The sequence below is a fragment of the Monopterus albus genome, unplaced genomic scaffold (genome assembly GCF_001952655.1).
Source record: "Monopterus albus unplaced genomic scaffold, M_albus_1.0 scaffold17.1, whole genome shotgun sequence".
In the NCBI taxonomy this organism is placed as follows: domain Eukaryota; kingdom Metazoa; phylum Chordata; class Actinopteri; order Synbranchiformes; family Synbranchidae; genus Monopterus; species Monopterus albus.
The window spans coordinates 3,438,132-3,462,709 of NW_018127897.1; the positions used below are offsets into that span (position 1 = coordinate 3,438,132).

A 24,578-nucleotide genomic window follows, 5' to 3' on the forward strand; every position below is an offset into this window, starting at 1 on the left:
TTTTCCGTGGGGACAGTGGAGAAATTGATTGCTGTGGCTTTTTTTGTGACGGGGTGGGGGTGTGGGGGGTTGTAGGGGGACTGCACTGCCTGCCAGTGTCCCACACTGCCTGTTCTGCTTTGCCGACCAGCAGGCCCTTGTGTGGCCTCTGTTTGTTGTGGTGGCGAAGGAGTTGTGAATCAACAGCTGGCCCAGTACAGGCCTGCAAGTGAAGCAGCAGAGTGAGGTCCACCACCCCACCCCCTTACCAGTCCCTCCTCTCCACCGCCACCCCTCCCTAGCTCCCCCCCGCAAAGCCCTTCATTAAGCAGCGAGTGGGGAGTCGGGCAACAGCAGACACTTGGCACACGATCTTGGCTGGCGGGCCAGACGTAGTTGGTGGGGGTCAAGTCTGATCACCTGCCCAGAATTATAATGGCAGTAGTCATGCACATGCCTGACACACAACACACAACAGTACACTGTGCTGTACTACACTCTCCTTTTGACTTATGGTATATAGCCTACTGCACATGCACAAATTGTCTGACATAATATGAAATGTGTATCTTTTTAAAAGTCTTAAGCCTGCATCATAGTTTTTGTCAGAAACTCTCAGGTGTCCAACAGGTGAAGACCTCTGTCCTAAAATGATGAAGTATTTCCTCCTTTAGATGCTTTAAAGGCTGTCTGATATTTATTATTTTGTCCTGCAAGGACACACCTACCTGCTCTGTGTCCTACTCCATGCTTTAAAGTTTGGCACTTTGGCATGGCTGGATTGTTTGAATCAAGACATTGTAATCTGCAGTTCGTCTTCTGTGTACATCTTACCTTCCATTCGTTGATTGATGGCTCTTGTGTAACCTGCTTATATTGTTGGAGCTTGGTGTCGTGTTGTAATAATTCAAAGTTGTGCAGAACGATTGTCTGTGAAGTTTCATGAGTTAGGCTGTGCAAAGCTTCTCACAACTCTGCTCATTCTCTGTTGTTTTCTGTGGTGGTAGAAATATGAAGTAAAGTGTGCTTAAAAATACTTACTCAAATGATTGGGTATAGGCTCGCTATAATCCCATGCTGTGTTGCTGTTAGATCAGTATGATTTTTTTTTTTTTTTTTTGTTTGATGCCAGAAAGCCTTCTCACAAACTTAATAAGCCTGCATTGAGCAGTACTGCTGCTAAAAACCAAACAGCTTGGTTTTACAAGTGCGACTTGCTGGTAAATTTTTTTTTAATATAAAATTTACATTTAATGATCATTTAAAAATTACACGCATGATTTTTTTTTATGTTTTATGGGACACACTGGTAGACATTCAGAGGAAATATCAGGCCTTAGTAATGCTCTTAAAAATCCATCCATTATCTTTAAGGTGCCTTTTTTCCCATAATGCATCACAGTATGTCACAAAAGGGAGCCACATGCTGAACTGACTTGCCACACTGTGCAGTAGAAGGTAATGGTAATGAGCCAGAGCAATTACAGTTTAGTGAGTTGGTCTTTTTTGCAAGTTTCACATTGCATTTAATCATTTTTCATTTTGGATAAAGTATGTTCCCAGCCATATAATGTAGTTCATGATTTTTTTTTCCTTCGGTACATTCAGCTGCTGCTTCAGTCCCACCATTAGCAACAGCTTCTTGTACGAGTCACAGGTTTAGCTTGACAAAAACATGACCTTTAGATCTCAGACTTTGGCATTTGAGCCTCATGTCAGATGAACTAATATAAATATTTTCACTTTTGTGTTGTGTTGGGAGTGAATTTTATTTAAAACAATGTATTTACTTTTTTGCACATTTTATTAATTACACAGGTGCCTTGTGAATGTGGCAGTTTTAGGCTGCAACATTAAGTATGAATTAAATTATAAATAACCTTGTCCTTCTTGTAAGTCTTCTTTTCTAGTGCTGCCTAACTTCCAAATTTGCTAACAAAATGATTGAAATCATGAGAAGCAACACATGCTATGTATTTCTTATTGTAAGGCAGCATAGCTATCCTGTATAACCAGCAGCTGGTAATCTGTTTGCCAGATCTCATCACTTAACAGCTCAATTTTTCATTGATTGCTCTTCTTTAACCTAATCCTTGTTTGTTCCCAGTCTCTTTGATGTCTAGCTGGCTCAAAATTATGAGACTGAGGTCCATTATAGGTGTATGAATATACATTTTCAAAAGTTGTCAGCATCAAAAATAGCATAGTTAAACTGAACCTTTTTAGGGCAGCCATCCATGTATAACTGCCTTCCTACACATTTAATTTAGTGGGGTTGCAAACCTGCAAATTCCACTTTAACATCATGATAGTGTTCTATTTTTAACCCCCATGAATACCAGTGGACATGTTACGGGGTAAAAGACACCAGCTTGTTATCTGGGTGCACGTCTGTCTGGTCTCTTGTGTTCCAATCAAAACATCAAGGTTATTTGACTCAAATAATTTGCATTCTTGCCATATTATTGTGTGACTATCTGTGTAATGCATAGCGTGAGTGACTTTGCTTGCTGGCATTTAGACAGATGTGAGTAAGGTGTACATGATCAATTTGTGAAGGCTACATAAGGGGGTCAGTGTGGTGACAGGTGATGGCATAACAATTTCAAATAGAGAAATCAATGACAAAGAATATGTAGTCATCTGAATTAGGATCAGTTAGAAAAATTGGTTTTGTGGTTCAGGACAAATCACTTCTATTTCATACCAGTGGAAGGTAGGAGACTATATTTCTCTCCATCCATATACAGTTACCAGTAACATTCATGCTGTGTGAAGTAATATTACAGAAGTGTGGCCATTTTGTCATTGCAAATCACCAGAAAAGGAAGCATGCTGTGTTGGTACAGTAACGGAAAGGAACAAACACCTTGTATGACCACAGAGGAAGATGCTTTGGGGCCTGTATCATAAAGCCAGCTCAGCCTGGCTCTCTGTGTTACCTGGCTTCATCGAGTGTAACACTGGTTCTGTTTTAACACTTAAAAGTTACATAGTTTGTGCTGTTGAAGTCAGAATGGAAATGTGCATGTAGTGACAGTGTGAATAAAATTGCTTTAAGAAAATGTAACACTTGATAAGTTGTGACTAAACTGCAGCATGAATAATTTCCTATGAGTCCTATCAGGAATGCAGAGAGTTTCAAACTGTTCTTGTGGAGCAGTAAAAGATTCATTAAATATTGATGGCTTTGCTGTCTGTGATGTTTTCATGCTAGGTTGGGCTAATGGTTCTGCTGCAAACACAAGCTTCAAGCTGATGAAATAGACATGTTAATGACCATAACACCTGCAGGTGCGCATACTTTCTGATTCACAGTGGCATTTAGACAGTACTCAGACCCCTTCACTTTTTGTGTCAGTCTTCACATAATGACAAACCTTTTAAAAATGAATTTATTAAAAATCTAAACCAAATTTCCTTCATATACAAAAGTATTGGTCCTATTGCTGTGTTACTCCAAGTTGTTGTCAGGTGAATCCTGTTTGTTTCAATTAGCTTTGATTTGTTTACTACTTGATTGAAGTCCTGTGGCAAACAGAATTGCTTGGTTTAGAATGGCAGCCACCTGTGTTTATAAGGTAAAAGCCATCAGGTCCAAGGCTTAGATTAGAGAAATGCCATAGAACCATCTCTTAAGCTTTGGGTGTTCAGGAGCACAGTGGTCTGAGTAAATGTGAAATGGAATAGGTCTGGAACCAGCACTGGTCATCCAATCAAACTGAGCAACCAGGCAAGATCAGGGAGGTCAGGGAGGTGACCAAAAACCCAAGATCACTCTCACAGAGCTTCAGAAACTCTCTGCAGGAAGAACGACCATCGCAGCGGCTCTCCATCAATCAGGTCTTTATCACAGGGAGTAAAAGATGAGAGCTCACTTGGAGTTTTCCAGACAGCATTTAAAGGGCTGTGAGTGCATGATTCTCTAGTCTGATGAGACAAAAGTGAACCTTTTAGGCAGAACTCGAAGTGCTGTGTCTGGAGAAGCCAGGCACTGGACATCACCTGGCTAATACAAGAAGCATGGTGGTAGCAGTATCATGCCATAGGTGGGCTTCTAGAGACTGGTCAGAACTGAGGGGAGGATGAATGCAGCTAAATACACAGAGGTTCTTGAAGAAAACCCACTCCGGAGTTTCTGATTTTTAACAAGTTTACAAAAGTGACTGTGGTTCAGTGGGTAGAGCAGTTGTTTCCCAACCGGAGGGTTGGTGGTTCAAATCACGGTGCCTACAGTCCACGTGTCAGAGTGTCCTTGGGAAAGACGCTGAACCTCCAAGTTGCCCCCGATGGTTAGAGCCATCGGTTGAGTTGGCGCTGCAGATGGCTGCCATCGGTTCTGTACCGGAAACAAAATCCTTGTGTGTAACATACTTGGCCAATAAAGGTGATTATCATTACCCTTAAAAGTTTGTAAAACCGTCTTTTAATTTTGTCATTATGGGTTGTTGAGTGTAGATTAGTGGGCAAAAATGGCTCCATTTCAAATTAAATCTATAACACAGTGTGCAAAATGTGAAGGGGTTTGCAGCACTCTAAGTTGTGTAGAAGTGAGTTTTCTAGCTGCCAATAGGGAACACATGGAAGTAAAAACATAAAGGTTCAAGCACACAGGTGGTAGTTTTAACCAGTTAAGATCATTTAAAGTTTGCTCATTCTTATCACTCAGTATGTTCTGTTATCGTTAAGTGCATGGGCACAGTTAAGTTTAAGGTTGCATGAGGAAATTCCAATATTTGACTTTGATTCTGATGAATTAATTTGCGCAAAGCCTTCAAGTGTAAAGGGAAAGTATGTAACCTTTGTTTTTTGTTTCTCATGTACCTCTGTCCTTCATCTGTTTTTTTTTTTTTTTTTTTACAATGTCACAGCGTGCACAGGAGCCTCAGGTAGCCAGGGATTTCCACTGTTGCCTCACCATAACTGTAACCTTACTTTGCGTCTATACTGAAATACAGTAGGTGAGCATTTCAGAAATAAGTAAATGTAATAATATGTCCGGGAGCAGCTTCCATGTTGGGAGTTTGTGAGATCTTGTGTCATGTAGGCATTGTGACCCCGGATTCACCCCGCCCAGGCTTTGACCCTGCACTCTCTGAGGAATGTGACCCCAGTGGAGGTTGTCCTGTGTCTGAGAGTTTGGAGAACATGTATCTGCTGCTTCTCCTGCATTGAAATACTTTTAAGCTCCAGTTTTGCTCTGGACTTGTTTCTTCACTAAAGGTTGCAGTACTTTGTGTCGTTGCTTAGTTCATGGTTATGTGTTGTGCTCATGTATCTGTATCTAAAATCCTTTTATGGCCTCAGAGTAGGAGAGAAGGGAAATGGTTCTTGTGAATTCATTCATATGTTGCTGACCTTCAGTTAAAGGTATAACTTCTTTGACATCTCTGGATGTCATTGTGGTGTTGACTATAAAAACCTGCGTGGGGAGCAAGGGATGAAATGATGCCTCTAGAAATACAGTAGTGATTGTATGATTAAAGAAATGTTTTTTTTTCATCAGCTTTCCAGCAGAGCTCCAAATAAACTGGCAGCATGTCCAGCAAATGTTTGACTCATATCGTGTAGCACGTAGTATCTTCATTGAAAAGGACAAGCTAGTTCAGCATCCAGTCAGTTTCAAAAACACTATCCCAGCATAAAGAAGTAAATTGATGCTCACACAGTGCTCTGCTTTGAAGTTGAAGCTGGTGTGCAGTTCTTACATTGTTAAACAGACAAAATGCTTTAAATGGTCCCCAGAAGATTGTTCGTCCACGCAGGATGTAAGATGCTCTTGTTTTGTTGCATACAAAGTACTATGCTCAGCGTACGTAATCTTAACTAACTCAAGTCCTCTCTCTAACAGGTATTTGTGTCAAATGTGGGAAGGGTGTGTATGGAGCCAGCCAAGCCTGCCAGGCCATGGGGAACCTATATCACACAAACTGCTTCACCTGCTGCTCCTGTGGTGAGTAAAGCTGTCAGTTAAGTGTAAAAACTGGTTCACTATCCAGTCTGCAAACATGGACGGTAACCCACCTAATTTCATCTGGCACAAGTTGTGATGACTCCAGTATATTTGTGTGTATTGTGTAAAGTTCATATAGTGGATTTTGTCACTTCTGTTTGGTAGAAATTACCAGAGTTTGGGGTCTAGTGCCCATCATGCTTTGGGTGATGTAAAGAGGAGTGCTTATGCAGCTATGGATTTAGTGACATATGCTGTGGGCTACAGCTTAAGCCTGTATTGGTTTAGATTTTAGATGGAAGCGGCTCCATTAATTGTAGCTTAATTAGCTGTTGGTGGTTCCTGTTCGCACTGCACCCATGGATGTCCAGACACTGGATTATTTTAATAGTGAAGAAAACTTATAAACATTGTGATTCAGGAGTTGTATGGAACATCATTTTTATAAGATATTCAAACAGATTTATGGACGTTGATTCACGATGAACTTTGAACATAGTCACACTAAAATGTGTGTTCAGGTTCAACTGACTCTCAGAAAGGAATGTGATTTTTGACACAAATTGCAGTGCTGGTTGTAAAGTAGCTGCTGCAGCTGCCACTTGTAGTATCTCTGCCTCATGTCTCTCCCTCTATGTTCCCTGTAAGTTGATCTGCCATATTGTACCATATTTTTCTGTCACCATTTTCTGGTTCTGACCTGAGACAAATTCTGTCCCTGGCTAATCTGTTGTTCTACAGACAAATCGGATTTGTTAGCTTGCCACTTCACACATTATAGCTCTTTAGGTGATAGTGATACGTTTAAAATCCATGAGTGTGATGCTTTAAATACTGTGTGTGCATATGCCTTTAGAATACTGTATGCTATGACTTATAGATAGTATTAGTTATTCTAGAAACCACTGACAACAGTGGAGAGAATGTGTGCTAATGGCCCTGCTTTAGTTTGGCCCCCACCTTCTCTGTGGTCCTTCAGACATCTTTGCTTTGAACGTCACCCGCTGCTGTCTCTTTCGAAATGCCATCATTAGTATCACTAGCTTTTCTGTCAGAGGCATTGTTCTAGTCAGGATCAAAACTGACAATGCTTTAAAAAATCCTCAGGCAGTGGGTAGAGCAGTCGTCTCCCACCCGGAGGTTGGAGGTTCGAATCACGGTGCCTGCAGTCCACATGTCAAAGTGTCCTTAGGCAAGATACTTAACCCCAAGCTGCCCCCGATGATTAGAGCCATCGATGTGAGTTGGCACCGCAGATGGGTGACTCGGTTCTGTACTGGAAACAAACTCCTTGTGTGTGTAACATACTTGGCCAAATAAAGTGATTATCCTTATCCTTATCCTTATCGTAGAATAACAGGGCAGCTCAGTTCTCTCTTAAGAAGGAACTAGCTAATAATGTCAAAAATAAATAAAATGCTGAAATTATTTTGTCTGAAGACTGTAATTAAATCTGTTCTCAAATTCAAAGAACAGTATACAGTGTGTGTATGTGTGTCACCCAACTCCAGCCTTCCTTTCCTGGCTCCCAGGAAAACAAGAGGATGCCGTCAGGAGAGAGCTTTCTAGCCAGGTTGCCTTCCATCATACATGTAGTACACACGGACACTGATCCTCCAGCCCGCCTCCTTTGGCTCTGAAAAAACTGCCTATAATTTCCATGTAACCAAAACCAGATACCTTCCTATTTATTGTGTGTCTGAAGAAAGAGGGGCCAGATATTGAGTGTCCAGTTGCTGAAGTTGTGGGTTTTACTGTGGAAAAGTAGCTTGGATGACATGGATAAGAGTGTAACTGCAGTTTTAATAACCCTGTTATTTTTTAGGGTATATTTCAGAGTCATTATTTAGTCACACTCACTGCTTATAACACTGGTTATTCTTGACATTTGGTCTTTCAAACAAATTTGTAAGATAGGCTGATTATTTTCTCTGAGAACTAAAATGCTCTTAAAGAGTGACTGGATTACTTGTGGGGGCTGTGTAGTAATTACATCATAAAATAGCTTTGGGAAACATTACTGCTTTTAGAAAGGAAACCACAGACAGCTCCCAAGAGAATTATTGTTGCATTTATCAGAGAAATCGTGTCCACAATTAGTTTATGATTACATGTAATCTTCTGTACTCAGCGTGGGTCACTGTTGATAGCCTCACAGGCGATTCTGCCTCGCAAGATGGTTTACTGGTACCGTAAACTCTGTGATGTGTCATCACCTCGTGATGACCTCGTTGACCTCGTGTGAATGGGAATGTTTGCTCTTTAGCAGTGTTTGAAGGCCTCTGAGAAGTTCATGGCCATAAATATTGGCACCCCTGCATTTCTGTTAGATAGCACCGCTTCTCCCAGAAAATTGTTGCTATCACAAAGTCTTTGGTATTCTCATGTTTATTTCTTTTGTTTGCATTGGAACAATACAAAAAGCTGATCCACACAGAACTCCAAAAATGGACTCAACAAAATTATTGACACCTTTTCAAAATCATCACAAATAGTTGTATTTCAGGCATGTGATGCTCCTTTAATTTGTAATGAAACTCACTTGTAGCAAACATGTGCTGGCAATATAGAAATCACACTTGCAACCAGTTAGAAAGAAAGAAAGAAAGTCACTTTCGGCTTTTCCCGTTTAGGGGTCACCATAGCGAATCATCACACTGACAGCGAGAGCGCTGCGCCTTAACCACTAGCCTACCAGGGATGGCTCAACCAGTTAAAATGGAGAAAAGTTGACTTAATCTTTGTGTCGTGTGGACCACACTGAGCATGGAGAAAAGAAAGAAGAGCGAAGAATTGTCTGAGGATTTGAGAATCACAATAGTATTCTACTGTTTTCAGAAAACAAATTGAGGCCTTCAAAGAAAAGAACATGGTTCCTACAGTCAAACACGATGGAGGTTCACTGATGTTTTGGGGTTGCTTTGCTGCTTCACACACTGGATGTCTTGACTGTGTGTATGGCATTATGAAATCTGAAGACTACCAATGAATTCTGGGTCACAATTTTGGGCCCAGTATCAGAAAGTTGGGTCTCCATCAGAGGTCATGGGTCTTAGAGCAGGACAATGAACCAAAGCACCAGAAATGGTTTCAGACAATGAGCTGGAGAGTTCTGAAGTGGCCAGCAATGAGTCCAGATCTAAATCCCATAGATCACCTGTGGAGAGATCTCAGAACAGCAGCTGGGAGAAGGAACCCTTCAAATCTGAGAGACTTGGAGCAGCTGGCAAAAGAAGAGTGGTCCGGAACTCTAGTAGAGAGGTGGAAGAAACTCACTGAGGGTTACAGGAAGTGATTGATTTCAGTTATTTTGTCCAAAGGGTGTGCTACCAAATATTAAGTTGAGGGTGTCAATAATTCTGTCCAGTCCATTTTTGGAGTTCTGTGTGGAATGGATCAGGTTTGACTTTTTTTTCTTTGCTTTTTGTGATGTTCCAATGTAAACAAAAGATAGAAACATGGGAATACAAAACAATTTGTGATTGCTACAATTTTCTCAGAGAAGTGGTGTATTATCTGACAGAAACGCAGGGATGCCAATATTTTTGGCCATGACCGTAGCTTCAACGTGCCTGCACTTGTCATAATATCATCCAGTGATTTATCAGGAGTTATGTGTTTTTATGTCCCTGTTTGTTTTTTGCTACCTTTCCCCCTTTCTGTGGGCCTGAGTTGGGAGCTTAAAGAGTCTGAGGCCGAGTTTGCTGAGACATGGCTTGCTGGTAGCCTTGGGCTTTGTTTAACCATGCATAATTGAGCCCTCCTCTTGGCTTACTTCCATGGTTGCACCCTTTTTTCATGAAATGCCCAAGAATGCAAGCTACCCCCCTTCACATGAGGACCTCAATGAGACAGTCACAAGGTGTACCAGACCTGCTTATCAGACGGGGCAGGCCTGGCATAGCCTCTCATTAAACGGCACATGCATGGAGGAGTGCATACAGTACATGTGCAGACATGCATGCACACAAATGGACAGTTTTAGCATTTAGAGATGGATTTTATCCTGCAGGAATTCCCTTAAATATCTTAGTTTCACCAAATTGTATACAATCACTGCAAACCAGAGTGATGATTTCTATGTGACTGGAAGGCAGGGTCTTTCTGACAATAAGCATGTCTTTTCGGGATACATAAAAATAAATAAATGTACTGCTTCAGGCTGGATGAGCAGACTGTCAGCCACAAGGCTGATGACTCATTTCTGTGTTAGAGTAATCCAGGAAGCCCCTGAAAGCACTGGCAGAAGAGGAGAGCTCAGGGGCTTAAATTTCTCAAATCCTTCAACGCCACCAGTTGCACCTGCCAGGCGGCGGAGACCAGAAAGCTGAAAAATAGGAAATGTTCAGTTCTTTGTGTTATGTTCCTGGAGTCGCACAATAGGCCTATGTTTACATGCAACTCATTATATCATGGTATTAGAAATAATTGGATTATGATAAGAATAAGGAAATACTTTGTGGAAGCTGTCATATACAGTAAACCACTAAGTTCATCTCTAAACTTGTTTAGTCATCTAAAATATATTGATGCACATTGATGCATATACCAGTTTGTATATAATACATTTATATTGTTAGTCAAGTCACTATCTGACAAGCTAATAAGCAGTCTCATTAGCAGGTGGTCAGTGAGCAGACAGATGACTAACCTGGAGCAGTATTGTGGCCACACTCTCAGTTGATCCTTTCTGGTTTGTTTGGACTTGCAGCCATAAAGCCGAGTTGCTCCTCTTCTTCTAATGAGTAACAGACACATTGGATGCTGCGAAACATGCTGCAACTAGACTGTGTCATAATATTTTCCTCCATTTGGGTTGCAGCCAAAAGTTATTTTCACTAATGATTAATGGATTATTTTCTAGTAAATAGTTGATTATATAGCTAGGCTCAGCAAATAAGGACAAATACTTTTAACTGGAAGCCAGAACAGCAAGACTAGTTATGAGTGGGCCACAGTCGAGCACAGGGCCCCGGGTCTTCATTTGTTGGCATGGAAATGTTGACTGATGATGAAGTTTTGCTGATCTTATTTAGTGCAGGCAGACGCCACCTGCCATTGATGGTACATTTGTGTGTGTTATGTATTTATACTTAAGCTGTGGTTTGTTTGCACACAGTACACCTCACCGTTATGCTTCTTGACCATGATTTGGACAGCTGGAACACTGCAGATTCAGACTGGTGGCAAATCTGATTTTCAATCATAAAAAAATGCATCAGCAGAAAATGTATCACTCATGTGCTTTGAAATCCAAATGCATCTGGACTAAAAGATGAGATTATAATACTGCGCCATAGACTAGGAGTTATTTTTATTATATTTCTAGGGGGAACTTCTCTCTCTCTCTCTCTCTCTCTCTCTCTCTTTCTCACACACACCTCAGTTTTTCTGCTGAGGTGAAACCTTGGCAGCCTCTGCAGTTCTTGCCATGCTTCTACAGTATCAGAATCTCCTATACAGTTGTACTTTAAATCCAGAGGCCACACTAGCCAATGTTAAAAATCTGTCATTGTCCACACTTTGGCCCACACAGAAAGAGGTGATCTTTGGTTTAAAACAGGTTTTAAGATACTTGCTGATGGTATGGTGGGACAAATCGGGGGTACATTTGCCTTAATAAATTGAACTTGATATAAGGTAGTGCTGGAATGCATATGTTCTGGATTTAGTATTACTTTAGCTTTCTTCAGGGTGTGGCACTTATTACTGGTCAAAACAGAGCGCAGTGTTACAGATGTTAATGTGGTACTGCATCATACACTGGGGATCATTGACTCACCCGTGCTGGGTTCCATGAAAAATTCTCAAAATCCTGTGCACAGTTACAAATATTCATTGTGCCTGCCTGCTTTATCTCTTTGCCAAGCTCACCCACTCAGACACGGAACATAATTTAACATCAAGAGGAGCACTCCTGAAATTATAAAGCCATATGCAAAACAAAGGGAAACAGACTTCACAGAGAGGAACAGCTATCACATGTTGAAACGCATCAACATGCAAGTGGACAAACACTTGTACCTGGAATTTGACCTGATGTGACCCACTTTTTTTTTGCCAAATTAGTTTCAAAGGTAAAAACATAGCTCAGCAATTCATTTATTCAGAATCTCTCAGCAGTATTTGAAAAGTTTCATAGGTTGGAAATAAAATATTTTATCCCCCACGGGTATTTTTTTTCACTCCTCTGAAGATGACCCTCATTTTTGTACCTTTTTGGGTTACATATTCATCTTTCTTATTGGTTTGTAAACTATGGTGAGCACACATAATTCCAACATCTAACTTGAACCCGAGTCTCATTAGATACAATAGGTCAAAACACCCATGTCACAATATTTTAGTCCAACAGAACTGAAGTGGACTGGACTAAACATTTAGAGAGGCTGTGGCAAGTGTGACTGCAGGTTTACTCACAGTAAAAGGAAAGATTTGCACAATTGGGTTAAAGCGCAGGCTGTGTTTTTAACCACAAGAAGAACCACTTTTCAGGCTGCATATGAAGAAATCCTGTCATCTTCTCTTACATTAACAGAGTTGAACTCCAGCCCGGACCCTAAACTCGGTCATTTACAGAAGCCAGCCAGCCTTTGATCAGGGCAAGCAAGTCCCAAGATGTTAGTGCATGGAATATCAGCAATAAACCTGAAACTTATCTATAAGAGTTTAATCTAGACTAGAAAACAAGGACGTGTGTGTGTATATATAATGTATCTTCTTCAGTAATAATACATAAGCCAGTTCTCTGTGTTATCTGCTCTATTGAAGCGTTATATCCAAAGCCGAGAAGCTAGCTACTGTGTAATTTAATTTTGGTAGGCATGAAAATGTCAACATGTCCCACATGATCCAAGGCCGGGTTCAGGCAGACATTAACAGTGGCCCCTCGTTCATTTCAGCGAGCCAACTCATTGAAACTACTGTGTTGCAACATCTTTATCCATTCAGCCTTTGACTGCTACCAGCAAATGTTGCTGGTTTATTCAGAGAATGAATGAGTACCAGAGGTAGGTTTAGCTGAATAATACCTTTGTCCCTGTTGATACACAGCCCTCTTTAGCTCATTTTAGTGGGAACACCATCATTCACAATGAGTGCATTAGCAGAATGAGCTCTAATTCCTAAATAACCAAAACTTCTAAGCAGCCGACAAGGAGGAGTTCAGAGTTGAGGACTTAATGCCTCAACAGAGATACTGTGAGAAACCAAATTTGTTCAGTATGTGTGATTATTAATTGTACTGAAGAAGGTGTCTTTGGGTTTACTTTTATCAGCTGTTCAATAGACATGATTGTTGAGGCCCATTCATTTAGCTTTTTGCCAATTATAATTAAAATTAAAGGTCCACTGTATTTTAAATTCATAAAAGTCCCACAGTATGTTTGCTGTGTTTACATGTGGATCATGGATTGTGCATTTTGGTTTGTATTAAATCCAATTACACCTAATATTAAGAAGGCTTTAAGTCTGAAATGAGTCCTAAAACCTAAAGATAGATTCAAACTTCTAAATCGAGCTGCTTGTTCAATCTCTTGCGGTGCTGAGAGGAGGTCCAGCCTGTGCAGCGCTGTCTGGTGACAAAAGGCCAGAGGAGAGCGAGGCAGGCACGGAGCCCTCCCCCTCCTTTTCTCGGTAAGAGAAGCAGGCAGAGAGCGGGTGTTGGAGAGGTGAGGGGGGTTGAATGGGAGAAGCCAGTGACCTCAGGCAGAAAGAATGTCCCCGTTTGCTCAGTCGGCCCGCTCCCCTAGCAGCACTCCACAGTCATCAGTGCTGGGGCCTTTGTATTCACCTTCCACCTTCCCTGCTGCTGCACTCTTCACTGTATGTTCCTGCAAGTTTAGCCGGTCCAAAGTTTTGGTTTTGAAGACGGTGTCTCTTCAGAGTTGCTTCACATGGAGTTTGTCCTCAGTCCAGCTTTTCTCTTTGCTGCACATCACCAAAATGCTAATTGCTTCTGAGTCTCAAAGTCTTAAAAGTCTCACCTATTGTGTGGACAGCATTCCTTCGCCACTCCAGACATTTATATGGCTGTTAATGTAGTACCATCTCCCAGCATTGTGACACTGTAGTTGTGTGTAAAATACAGCGATTGCATACATTTCAGTGTTAAGAAGGGGGCAAGCACATCCTTCCCATGCTGGGACTCCCATAAAATCTATGGTGTCTCAGAACGACATCCAAATCTGACTAATCCATCAGATTCATGAGATTCGTGTGCCTTGTCTGCCAGGGTCTGGTGAAGTCATCGCGCCGCCAGAGCGACATCGCTGCCGTTAAATGAATTTGAATGGGTGAGCTGCGAGGGATGCATGGCAGGGGGCTGCAGAAGCCAGCCCGCAGCAGAATTCCCTTCTTAGATTGGATTCAGACTTGGATTCGGATGAACAAAGACTCATCCGGAGGAATTCAGCCTTTGCATTTGGTGCTGAAGGCTCAGTGTGCTGAACCTGGTCCCACTGTGTTGTGGGCGTGTTTCTGTGGATGTCTTTGTATGTTGTAGGGCTGTAACTATTGATTAACTTAATTATAATTGGTCTTAAAATGTCATAATGACAAACAACCACCAAAGTGATGTTTAAACGTTGTTTCATCAACTTTATCAGTAATCAAAAAAAATCTCAGCATTCATTCAATTAATGATGTAGAACGAGTAAAAGCCAATACTAGCAGCAAAAGTTTGTTGTTGTATCTTGTACTAATTGTTGTAGCACTCCCTATGTTTGTGAGTGTGTCAGTTAAGGACCTACACCCTCCAGTCGGCTATTGTTGGTCTGTCCATGAGCACTGCACAATGGCAGGAAAGGGTAGAGGAGAGATTCTAGGGGAAGGTTTTGGAAAGCAGCTTGCTGTATTGATTGTGTATGGATTTTAAAGGGATTCCTGTTGGGATCAGTGGTCAAAGTAATTAAACAGGCAGAAAGTCGTCTATGTTTAGCCCACCATCTGCTCTGCATCCACGTGCTGCTCTGACTGTAAAGTAAAGTGATTCAGGAACAAGCATACGGTATCATATTTTCCTGTAGAATGTCACATATTGACAGAAATTGTGCCCAGTTGTTATTCAGTGTGTGATGGCTGACAGTTCTAAGTGGCCAGGAGTGAGTCCAGATCTAAATCCCATAGAACACCTGTGGAGAGATCTCAGAACAGCAGCAGGGAGAAGGAACCCTTCAAATCTGAGAGACCTGGAGCAGCTGGCAAAAGAAGAGTGGTCCCACTTGTGGTGTGGGTGTAAGAAACTCACTGATGGTTACAGGAAGTGATTGATTTCAGTTATTTTGTCCAAAGGGTGTGCGACCAAATATTAAGTTGAGGGTGTCAGTCCACTTTGGGAGTACCCTATGAAATGTGTCAGGTTTGACTTTTTTCTCAGCTTTTTGTGTTGTTCCAATGCAAACAAAAGAAATAAACATGAAAATGCCAAAGAGTTTGTGATTTCTATGATTTTCTGGGAGAAATGGTGCCTTATATGACAGAAATGCAGGGGTGCCCATATTTTTTTTGCCATGACTTTATATGCAGGATAACCCACTCAGACTGTTCAATGTGTCTGTGTCACTGAAGCGTCTAACAGCATCTATTCACATTAAGATGTGTTTTAGAGAGTACTTCTGCTAAATAATATTTGAAAAGAGTTGCATACTGTAGCTTTAAGCAACAGTAACTTCTCTGTTTTAGGCTCCCAGCACTGTCAAAATAACTTACTGTTGGTCAGTGTTTTGAAGTTGCTGAATGTATGTGTGCACATGGTGATTTGTACTTCCCCCAAGAGTGAATCCATTTATTGCAATGATTCCATTGAAATTAATGTAATTTTCCACTAATTAGGCATCAGTGTTCGAGCAACAAATCTCTAACTTTGAGATATGCTGTGATTCCAGCATATCTCAAAGTTAGAGATTTGTTGCGGTTTATTTTTTTGTTGTTTTTAAAATTTGGTGTATGCCAGTGAATTCTCAGTCATTCCTTTTAATGACCTGGCTTTGTACATTGTGGCATAGTTTAGTTTTTCAGTCATCGCACATGGTGCAATAAGTACATTGCTCAAAAAAATAAAGGGAACACAAGGGAAAATAAGACATTCAACTATGTAATGAACAAGGTATTTAATAAGTATTTAATATATTTCATTCATTCAGATCTAGGATGTCTTATGTTGTGTTCCCTTTATTTTTCTGAGCAGTATATAATTAGTGTCCAATTATAAACATAAAGATAAAAAAAAAGTCTATGTATTAAGTGGTGAGTGGAAATGCTCATATACACACAGCCTACATTCGTATCTATTTAAAGCACCCTACAGAAATCAAAATTGAAAAGAAAAAAAACACTGACATTTACGGGCCTCAAAAATAGCTTGTGATGTTGAAATTGTCATCCCCAAACCCTGCAAAGTTAGAGGCACACTATAGTCTAAAATAATTTTGCGTTCTGTGGCGTTCTCCTGTTTTGGAACTAAGGGTCGCAGCCCAAACTGTGAAAAACAGCCCCAGACTGAGCATACTTGATGTCAAAGCTTTGTCCACGTACTTGTAGCTACACTGTGTATATCCAGTTCTACATTAGCTAAATTTGAGTATGCAGATTTAATTTGTTGTGCTCTTTTTCAGGGAGGAGGCTGCGAGGGAAAGCGTTCTACAACGTCAATGGAAAGGTCTACTGTGAGGAGGATTTCCTGGTATGTCACCTGTGTGTGTGTGTGTGTGTGTGTGTGTGTGTTGTGATGATTCTATTGTGAGACGAGTGGATCAGCTGGTAGCACCATGTCATTGCCTCACGGAGGGGTGAATGAGGAGTGGGTGAAAGATTAGGATCTCTAACTACACTCTGCAGCCCTCCAGAGGAAACAGACATTGCAGCTACAATTAGGAGTTTAGCACCACCCCTCTAATTCACAGTCATTTCCCCCAAGTTTCCCAGAGGAGCTCAATTAACCCCCACAAGCTACTCCCCAGCATTTACAATTAAGAGTGGGTGGAGGAGTGTGGGACAGCTGCAGCTCTCAGGCCTCTGGTCCATCTGCTTCAGGTTAACAGGGCAGACACAGGCCTGCTCTCACGGAGTCTTTACTTATAGTTGGAAATATTGTAACAGTAAGTTTAATGTAGATAAACACATCAGCATGCTAACTGGGCAAATAAAAAAGCAAGCTCGGTAGACTTTGCGTTCTATAGCTGTATGTGATGCTGCTTCTAAAACTAAGAATGTTTAGATAATATGTGACCCATTTGAAATGTGGAGGAAAGCTTAAAACAAGCTTCCTCTAACAATTGTTGCAAACTGCTTCGTACTCCAAACGACCTCATAGCACATGGTCACATCTGCTGCTAGTGTTTCCTGTTTATCGGCAGCTTCTGCTTTTAGGTGTACCAACTGATCTCTTAGGAAATACTTAGTTCCTGTTCTGCTATTACACTCTGTACTTCTGAGTGATAAGGTGATGCTAGAAGTCAGATGACTGGATGAGACTAATCTCCTTCTGCCTCTCTCTCATGACTTCACCAGCCTGGCCTGTAGGCTTGGGGGTGTTTGGGGGTGGGGGGAGGTGCTGGCAGATGGTAGATCTGGAGTTGGGGGTAACAGGGGCAGGGGGCTGCCCATCACCACCTCCACCTGGTAACCATGTCTTCTCTCCCAGCCCCCCTGAGTCATCAGGTCACGACCCAGAGGCCATGAGCTACAGATGGTCATCTACCTTCATTATCTGCTTGCGCTGTGGTTTTAAAGTAAAGAAGCTATTGACAGGTGTCATGTTGCCTGTAACACAAGAAGGCACTTAACACCTGGTTGGTCCAGTGGAAACTCTGGGTCCAACATGGCAAATTCCAAATGTCATTATATGTATATGTGAATATGAATATGATAGAGGTAGAACTGCAGAGCCCTTCTTCAGAAAAACAAAGCTTAAACATGCAATAGGTTAGGCAACACAGGTCACCACTGCCTGATGAACATGTCAGCTGAGAGACAAAGGATCTTGAGAGAAAGCCTTTTGCTGTTGAGTTTAAGAGCATAGCAGCACCCTCTGCAGACCGTTCTCAGACTGAAACATGTACCTGCTTGATGTACCTGCATCAGGAGTGACTACCAATCATGTGACCAGCACAAAACTGTCCAGAATTCATTGCTAAGGATAACAAATCCTGTGTTTTGTGTCGCCCACAGTATTCTGGCTTCCAACAGACAGCTGAGAAGTGCTTTGTGTGTGGTCACCTCATCATGGAGATGGTAAGAGCTTTATCAAACGGTGCAGAATGCATGAGTAATAGTTCAAATTTCTCCACCTGCCTGATGCATTGTTCTGTTTATCATAAGTATAGCTGAAACATTATTAAGACATTCAAACTCTATTCAAAATTTGAATCTTCATTTATTCACAATATTGAGCTTTAATCAGTACAGGAGCATGTTAAGCAATATTTCTGTCCTGACACATCATAACACCTGAGTTTATGTTCTTATCTGGACTTAGAGGAAGCTTCCTACTGACAGCCTGTTGAACAATACTGTCTTACTGTTATCTTGTTTGTCTTTTTTGTACATGTGCGTGGGTGTCTAGATCCTCCAGGCACTAGGCAAGTCCTACCATCCTGGCTGTTTCCGCTGTGTGGTGTGTAAAGAGGGTCTAGATGGAGTGCCTTTCACTGTGGATGTTGAGAACAACATTTACTGTGTCAAAGACTACCACACGTAAGGATAACATCTCTCTCCTCAGGTCACTGCTAAAACATGATTCATGTATGTCAGAATGTGACCTGGAGTTTGGAGACAATCTGTAAATTTGGAACATAGAAACATCTGTCATGAAATACATGTTGCTCAGTGTACTTGTGAGGTTTTTATGATTAGATTGGACTAGTATTGTACTGATATTAATTTGGAAAGATATCTGTGCAGTGTGCAATAAGAAGATAACTGATTTGCATCACTCAGAGACTGGTGTGATTGTTCCAATTTGTAATTTCAGTTGTCTTTTCCATAACAGAGTTTTTGCTCCAAAGTGTGCCTCCTGCAGCGAGCCCATCCTTCCAGCCCAGGTAAGGAACATATCTCAGTGCAGGTTCCAACATACCTTGTATATATGTTGTTTGTCACCTGCAGGAAATACACTGCTCTAAAATTCTACCCGGTTGAACAAATGGACCTACATGTATAGAACCGACCATCTCAGTGACCAGTGCACATGCACTGATAAACAGGGCTAAAGATAGTCTTTAGTTAGTTACCAGAATGAGCTGTACAGGCTGGGTTAGAAAGATATAAAGGTTACCATCAGTTTTAGTCTTTCATGTGAGACAAATGTGCATCAGGTCTTTGATCATCTTAATTTTTATTAATATCCCATTTATCAAACAAAATACTAATATACAGTATCTTTTATTAGTCATGCTCTATTAAAATAAACTCAAGAGCAGTGAGGTTACATTAAGATACAGCTTAGATAACACAAAAACTGAAATAAAAATGACAAGACAAAGAATTCAGACTGAGCTAAACCTGACATTATATCTCAATTGCTTATCTAAAATAGTATTTCTTCCTACTAAATTATGAATGTACACCGAACCAACCTAAAATTCTGCATTTCTTTAATCAAAATGAAATTAAAAACTAAGGAAAACAATTCACTTTCTTCTTATTTTTGCACTAAAACTGCACATTTGTAGAGCTGGCCTGGTGTGTCACTCTGTACTAAGGGAGGAGTTTGTGTGTGGGTGTGTGTTCCGGACATGGTGGCAGCTGCGGGGGGTCAAACCTGAGATGTGCTGCATACTGGACCATCACTTCAGTGAGCCACTGGACTGATGTAGCCTAATGTGAAGCTCTGACTGTGTGTTTGTTCCACCAGGGCTCTGAGGAAACCATCCGGGTTGTTTCTATGGACAAGGACTACCATGTGGAGTGTTACCACTGTGAGGTGAGATGCTCCTCCTGCCTTTACTCTGTCCATACATACACACACTGGGTATGAGTAAGAGCAGTCTACTACTCGTGGGAGTTGACTTCAGCCAATTCAGCATCACTGCACATGGGTCAACTTTTCAGCCTGTCATGAAATTAATGAGATGGCACACAGAAATATTTGCACTCAGTCTCATAAACCCAGTGAACCCAGGAAAGAGCTGCAAATCGTGGGATGACGAGACTGATTTGTATCGTGGTGTGTGAGTCACCGTTGTTGTGGTATTGGTGGCACACACAGAGGCAAAACAGATGCATGGATCTCAAGGGTACACATCAACACTGTGAATCACTGACAAAGTGCATTCCAGTGTTGAGCCGTGAACCCTGCTGTGGTGAAATCTTGTGAAATCCCAGTCGTCCTGTGTCTGTCAGATGATTTGCACTTCAAGCAGAAGTGTGATCACAAAGTGTCCTGACACAAATAAACATTTCATTCCAGCCTGCAGTGATTGGGCTTTTTTTCTCTCTCTCGCTTCTCATGAGCAGGATGAGACCTGCTCATTTCTCTGAATGGCTGACATTCCACCTGATAGCAATGGATCAGACTATTATGTAAGCACTGGGTAATCATTCACTTGGGCTCTGGAGGAGAGGGGAAGGGTAAAGTCCAGAGCCAAATTAGGGTCCACCATGGAGTGTCATCCCTGTCAGACGTGCACAGAGCTCTTCCACAGGTTCACGGTTCATTGTATTAATTTATAGGCGTGTGCTACTTTGTGGTGCTTGGATCCACACTGACAAAAAAAGAAAAACACAAGCCGTGACCTCTGGGAGCCACACTAAACTAGCCTTTTTCAGATGTCTTTTATTCCTTCTGCACATCTGTACTCTTTCAGGACAGTCCTGCACACTGTCTCTAAAAGGAACAGGTTTCAGTCACCTGTGTCCGAGCTTTGCCTTCAAGCTCAGTATCTTCTTTACCACAAGGATCCATTAAAACATTCGCATAACTGAAAACACTACATCAGTGCATCAGGCCATCCTGTACCATAGTGAGTCCTTATTCTGTAATAAGACCCCACAATTCAATTCAGCAGATACAGAGTTAAAAGAATTGTTAGATGAAAGAGCGGTACCACTTTGATGTTTGTACTGTACAGTAAATATGAAATTTCAGCCACAAAGGTTAGCTGAGCTTAGCACTCAAAATAGGGAGAAACAGCTAGTCAGCTGCTGTCCAGGGGTGTTCAGAAATGTTGGACTATTTCTTTATATAGATGCACACTCACACATCTGGGTTTGGTTATTGGTTGTCTTCATGGTGTGTTCATGTTTCTGTGTTGATGTCACTGTTTCAGGACTGTGGTCTCCAGCTGAACGACGAAGAGGACCACCGCTGTTACCCACTGGAAGGACACCTGCTCTGTCACAGCTGCCACATCCACCGGCTCCAGGCGCAGGTCCCTGCTCACCTGCCCCCCAGCTACCCCCTGCATGTCACCGAGCTGTGAGGGGGAGAAGGGTGGACAATGACAGAGCCCTGCCTCCCATGTAATCTAGGAAACCAGCGGCAGGAAAAACAGGCCTGTACCCCTTCCAGCAGTCCAAGGGAAGCTTCTGTGTGGCCATCCGAGTTTCTGTCCCCGTCCTCAAGAGGACAGCCAGGCCTTGGACTAACACACCCAGTGCACCTCCCACCATAAGTCCTGCTGTCACATGGCAGGGCTGGGAAAAGGGCCCCTCCTCCTCTAACTGTGGTCCTTTCCTCCCCCTCCCCCTTGGGTGCCTAAGCATGAAAGCCAACATGGGCCCCTGGTGACGTCACTCCTCCTGACCCCTACACATTCATCAAAGGAATGGTTTTTGGATTGGAGGAGAAAACGCAAACTTGTCTCCTTGCTTCCTGCTCTTGATTTCCATGTTTTTCATTCCTGTGCTCTGTCTGAAGCAATGAATTGACCAGTCTAAAACACTGCTGCTCTCAGAGTCAGGAAGGCCAGGGAATGAGCTGCTACATTCCAGTGATGGCTGGACTGGACAGGGGCAGGGTGGGCATGCTGTGCCTTCAGAGTGGGCTCTCACCATGCAGCTTCTAACACTGAAATGGAGCCCTGCTAAAGGCAGCACCCAGCATCACGACACAGGGCTATAGGAAAAGCTGGTGACTCGTTGCTCCTCACCCTGCACCACCCCAACATAAGAGATGCACTGTAGCACCACAAGCCCAGAGGACTGTCTGACATTCCACGTAGAAGTCTTAGACGAGACCTCAAGAGATTTCACAAGCAGTGTCTTAATTAATGATTATATTATGACAGAAAAGAAAATTTTAGATGTGCATAGATTGTCTTTTATATATGAATATATATTTTGCAGATGTTTTCCACATAAGACCCTAGATGTAGATTCTTTTTTTTTGTGTGTTTGTTTGTTTGTTTCTGCACTCGTGATAGGTTGAGAGGTGAAACACAGTCTGAGGCCTCTAAAGATTTTGCATCTATTATATCATTTCTCCTCCAGGACACAGAGCCTCTTCATGTCTGTCAGTGGTTCAAAGGTGCACAGGCTTTGTAGGAGTAGACCTGGTTCAAATGGTGTTTGCCTTCAGTTGTTTTATTCTACTTTGAATACCAAATGACCAGTGACATTTAAAAACAGAAGAACTCTGGTTGGAAAAGGTTATGTTTAAAAACAAATAAATTGAATACCACATTGGTGTGGTACAGGGGGGTCCTCAGAGGGATAACTAGAACATTTCCAGTAAGAGTTGTCATTTTAAGAAAAATAGACTTGAAAATGTGTCAGTAACTCTTCTATATTTATACTTTCTAAGTTGCTATAATGCAACAATACTGTGACTGGAGGTTTGCATTGATCTGTGGGTTAATATATGAAATCAGCTGGAGACTTTAATCATTTTTTATTTGTGCAGCCAGCAGGAAACATCCACTTTCCTTCTATAGAGCTAGAAGTGATTTTCTGGCACTACTTTCTCCCCTGTCACTGTTTGAATGTTGCATCTTTCCCATCCAGTACTCAAAGAGAAATAAAACATAGTGTGTGATTATATTCAAATACCTTTAGCTCCAGGTTTGTTCAGGGCACTGTTTCCAGGTATATTTTCCAAAAACTGGTTTTTATCACATGACCACTGAGAACACAGTGTGTTACTATGAGAAACCTCCACTTGTCCAAATGCCTTAAGACGGATCAGGTATGTTTGTCTCGCGCTCCGCTTCTGCCATGAAGTCTGCTGTTGTGTTTTTGAAGGATGGTCCTGAAATCCAAGAGCTGCTGCTCCCACCCATGTTTTTAGTGAGTCCCCCCATGTTTCCCTTGCTGATTGTAGTGTGTGTGTGTGTGTGCGCGCGCAGGCATATGCATGTATGTGTTTGAGTGAGTTCTCTGTGTGTTCAAAAACATTTGAAACTCAGACTTGTGGTGGTGCTAAAAATATAGTCTCACTCATCCCATCTGGGTTTGTGCTTGTAATGAGTTTCATAGCATCGGCACTCAATCCATCTTTCCCTTTACATCAGAGATTATAAGACAATTAAGATATTTTAGGGAACTTTACTTTTTGAGGAAAACTCTTGAGCTGCTGCACATTTTTGCAGAGAAAACCCCAACTACATGTGTTTATTTCAAATATGAGAAAATAGTTTAAATGTCTTCAGTGTGAGTGTGTGTGCATGTACTAGTGGCAGGACCATAGCACATGCACCTCACTGTGTTTGCAGGGCAGCGCAGCATCCAACACAGTGACCCCTGCTCCCTCTGTCACAACCCAGTTATGATTTCAATGATGCTGTCTTTCACCTACTTTGTTCCAGATGTTTGTGTCTAATTCTTGGCATTGTTAACTTATAGTCTGTGTAGTACCATATTGATATAGTTTACACAAGTTTCAGCCATTGTGCCAGTAACTGATACAGGTATCGTCCTCTGACTATAGCAAACTCCACTCATCTGTTATTTAATCCAGAACAAAATTATCACCAACTATTATTTGCAAACACTGGCTATACTGTAATACACACAGATCTAAATAAATACTACTGAAAATGTCACAACAGAGAGTGTGGGCAAGGGTCGCCACTGACAAAGTGCTTTTTGATGTAACCTAATGTCTTGAGATACACGCAATGTAATGATTGGTGTTCGTTTTCTTTTTGGCTGTGTATTTATAAAAGCAGGAAAGGACCACATACTGTATGTGAGACATTCTCCTTGTTGTTTGATGCGTTCAACTTTGTGCAAGGGTTCTGGTCAAGGAACATGTGCTGTACTTGAAGAATGTGGCATTTTCTGGACTTATCTGCATAAGAAAAGCTGACCAAGACCAGAGTGTATCCCCCTTAAAGATGTCTTAAGTCACCTTTTTTAAAAATACTACTACAGTTTGTTGCAGAACACACAGCTAGTTACACTGTGCATAAAGAGGCTAGTTTTTATTTTATTTTTCTGTCAGAAATCACTTGGAAAGAGAAGGCTGCTACTTCTCCTACTGTTAATTCCAATAAGCACATCTCGACACCTGTCACACATCTTTTGAATCTCTTCAAGTGTTTTGATTACCTAGATGGTTTATAAAAAAGTAAACTAGATCTATTTATCTAAACATGAAAAACTCTAAAGTTATTTAATGTATTAAAAATTGGGACTTATCATTTAACTGTAGATGACATAATCTGCTTTTTCAATAAAGTGGTTTTGTAGCTAACTGCAAAATATGTTT

The 24,578-nt window shown here is 41.5% G+C and overlaps 1 protein-coding gene across 2 annotated transcripts in view; it reads left to right on the forward strand.

Moving 5' to 3' along the window:
* wtip (WT1 interacting protein) overlaps nt 1-22,909 on the forward strand; it is a 35,716-nt gene extending 12,807 nt beyond the window's left edge. For both annotated transcript variants that reach the window (XM_020592410.1, XM_020592409.1), the window contains exons 2-8: nt 5,831-5,932; nt 16,546-16,613; nt 18,101-18,163; nt 18,495-18,625; nt 18,921-18,972; nt 19,785-19,853; nt 21,199-22,909. In XM_020592410.1, coding sequence (XP_020448066.1) covers nt 5,887-5,932; nt 16,546-16,613; nt 18,101-18,163; nt 18,495-18,625; nt 18,921-18,972; nt 19,785-19,853; nt 21,199-21,351 — 582 coding nt within the window. In that variant the 5' untranslated portion in view covers nt 5,831-5,886 and the 3' untranslated portion in view covers nt 21,352-22,909. The remainder of the gene's footprint in view (nt 1-5,830; nt 5,933-16,545; nt 16,614-18,100; nt 18,164-18,494; nt 18,626-18,920; nt 18,973-19,784; nt 19,854-21,198) is intronic.
* Nucleotides 22,910-24,578: the final 1,669 nt, after the last annotated feature.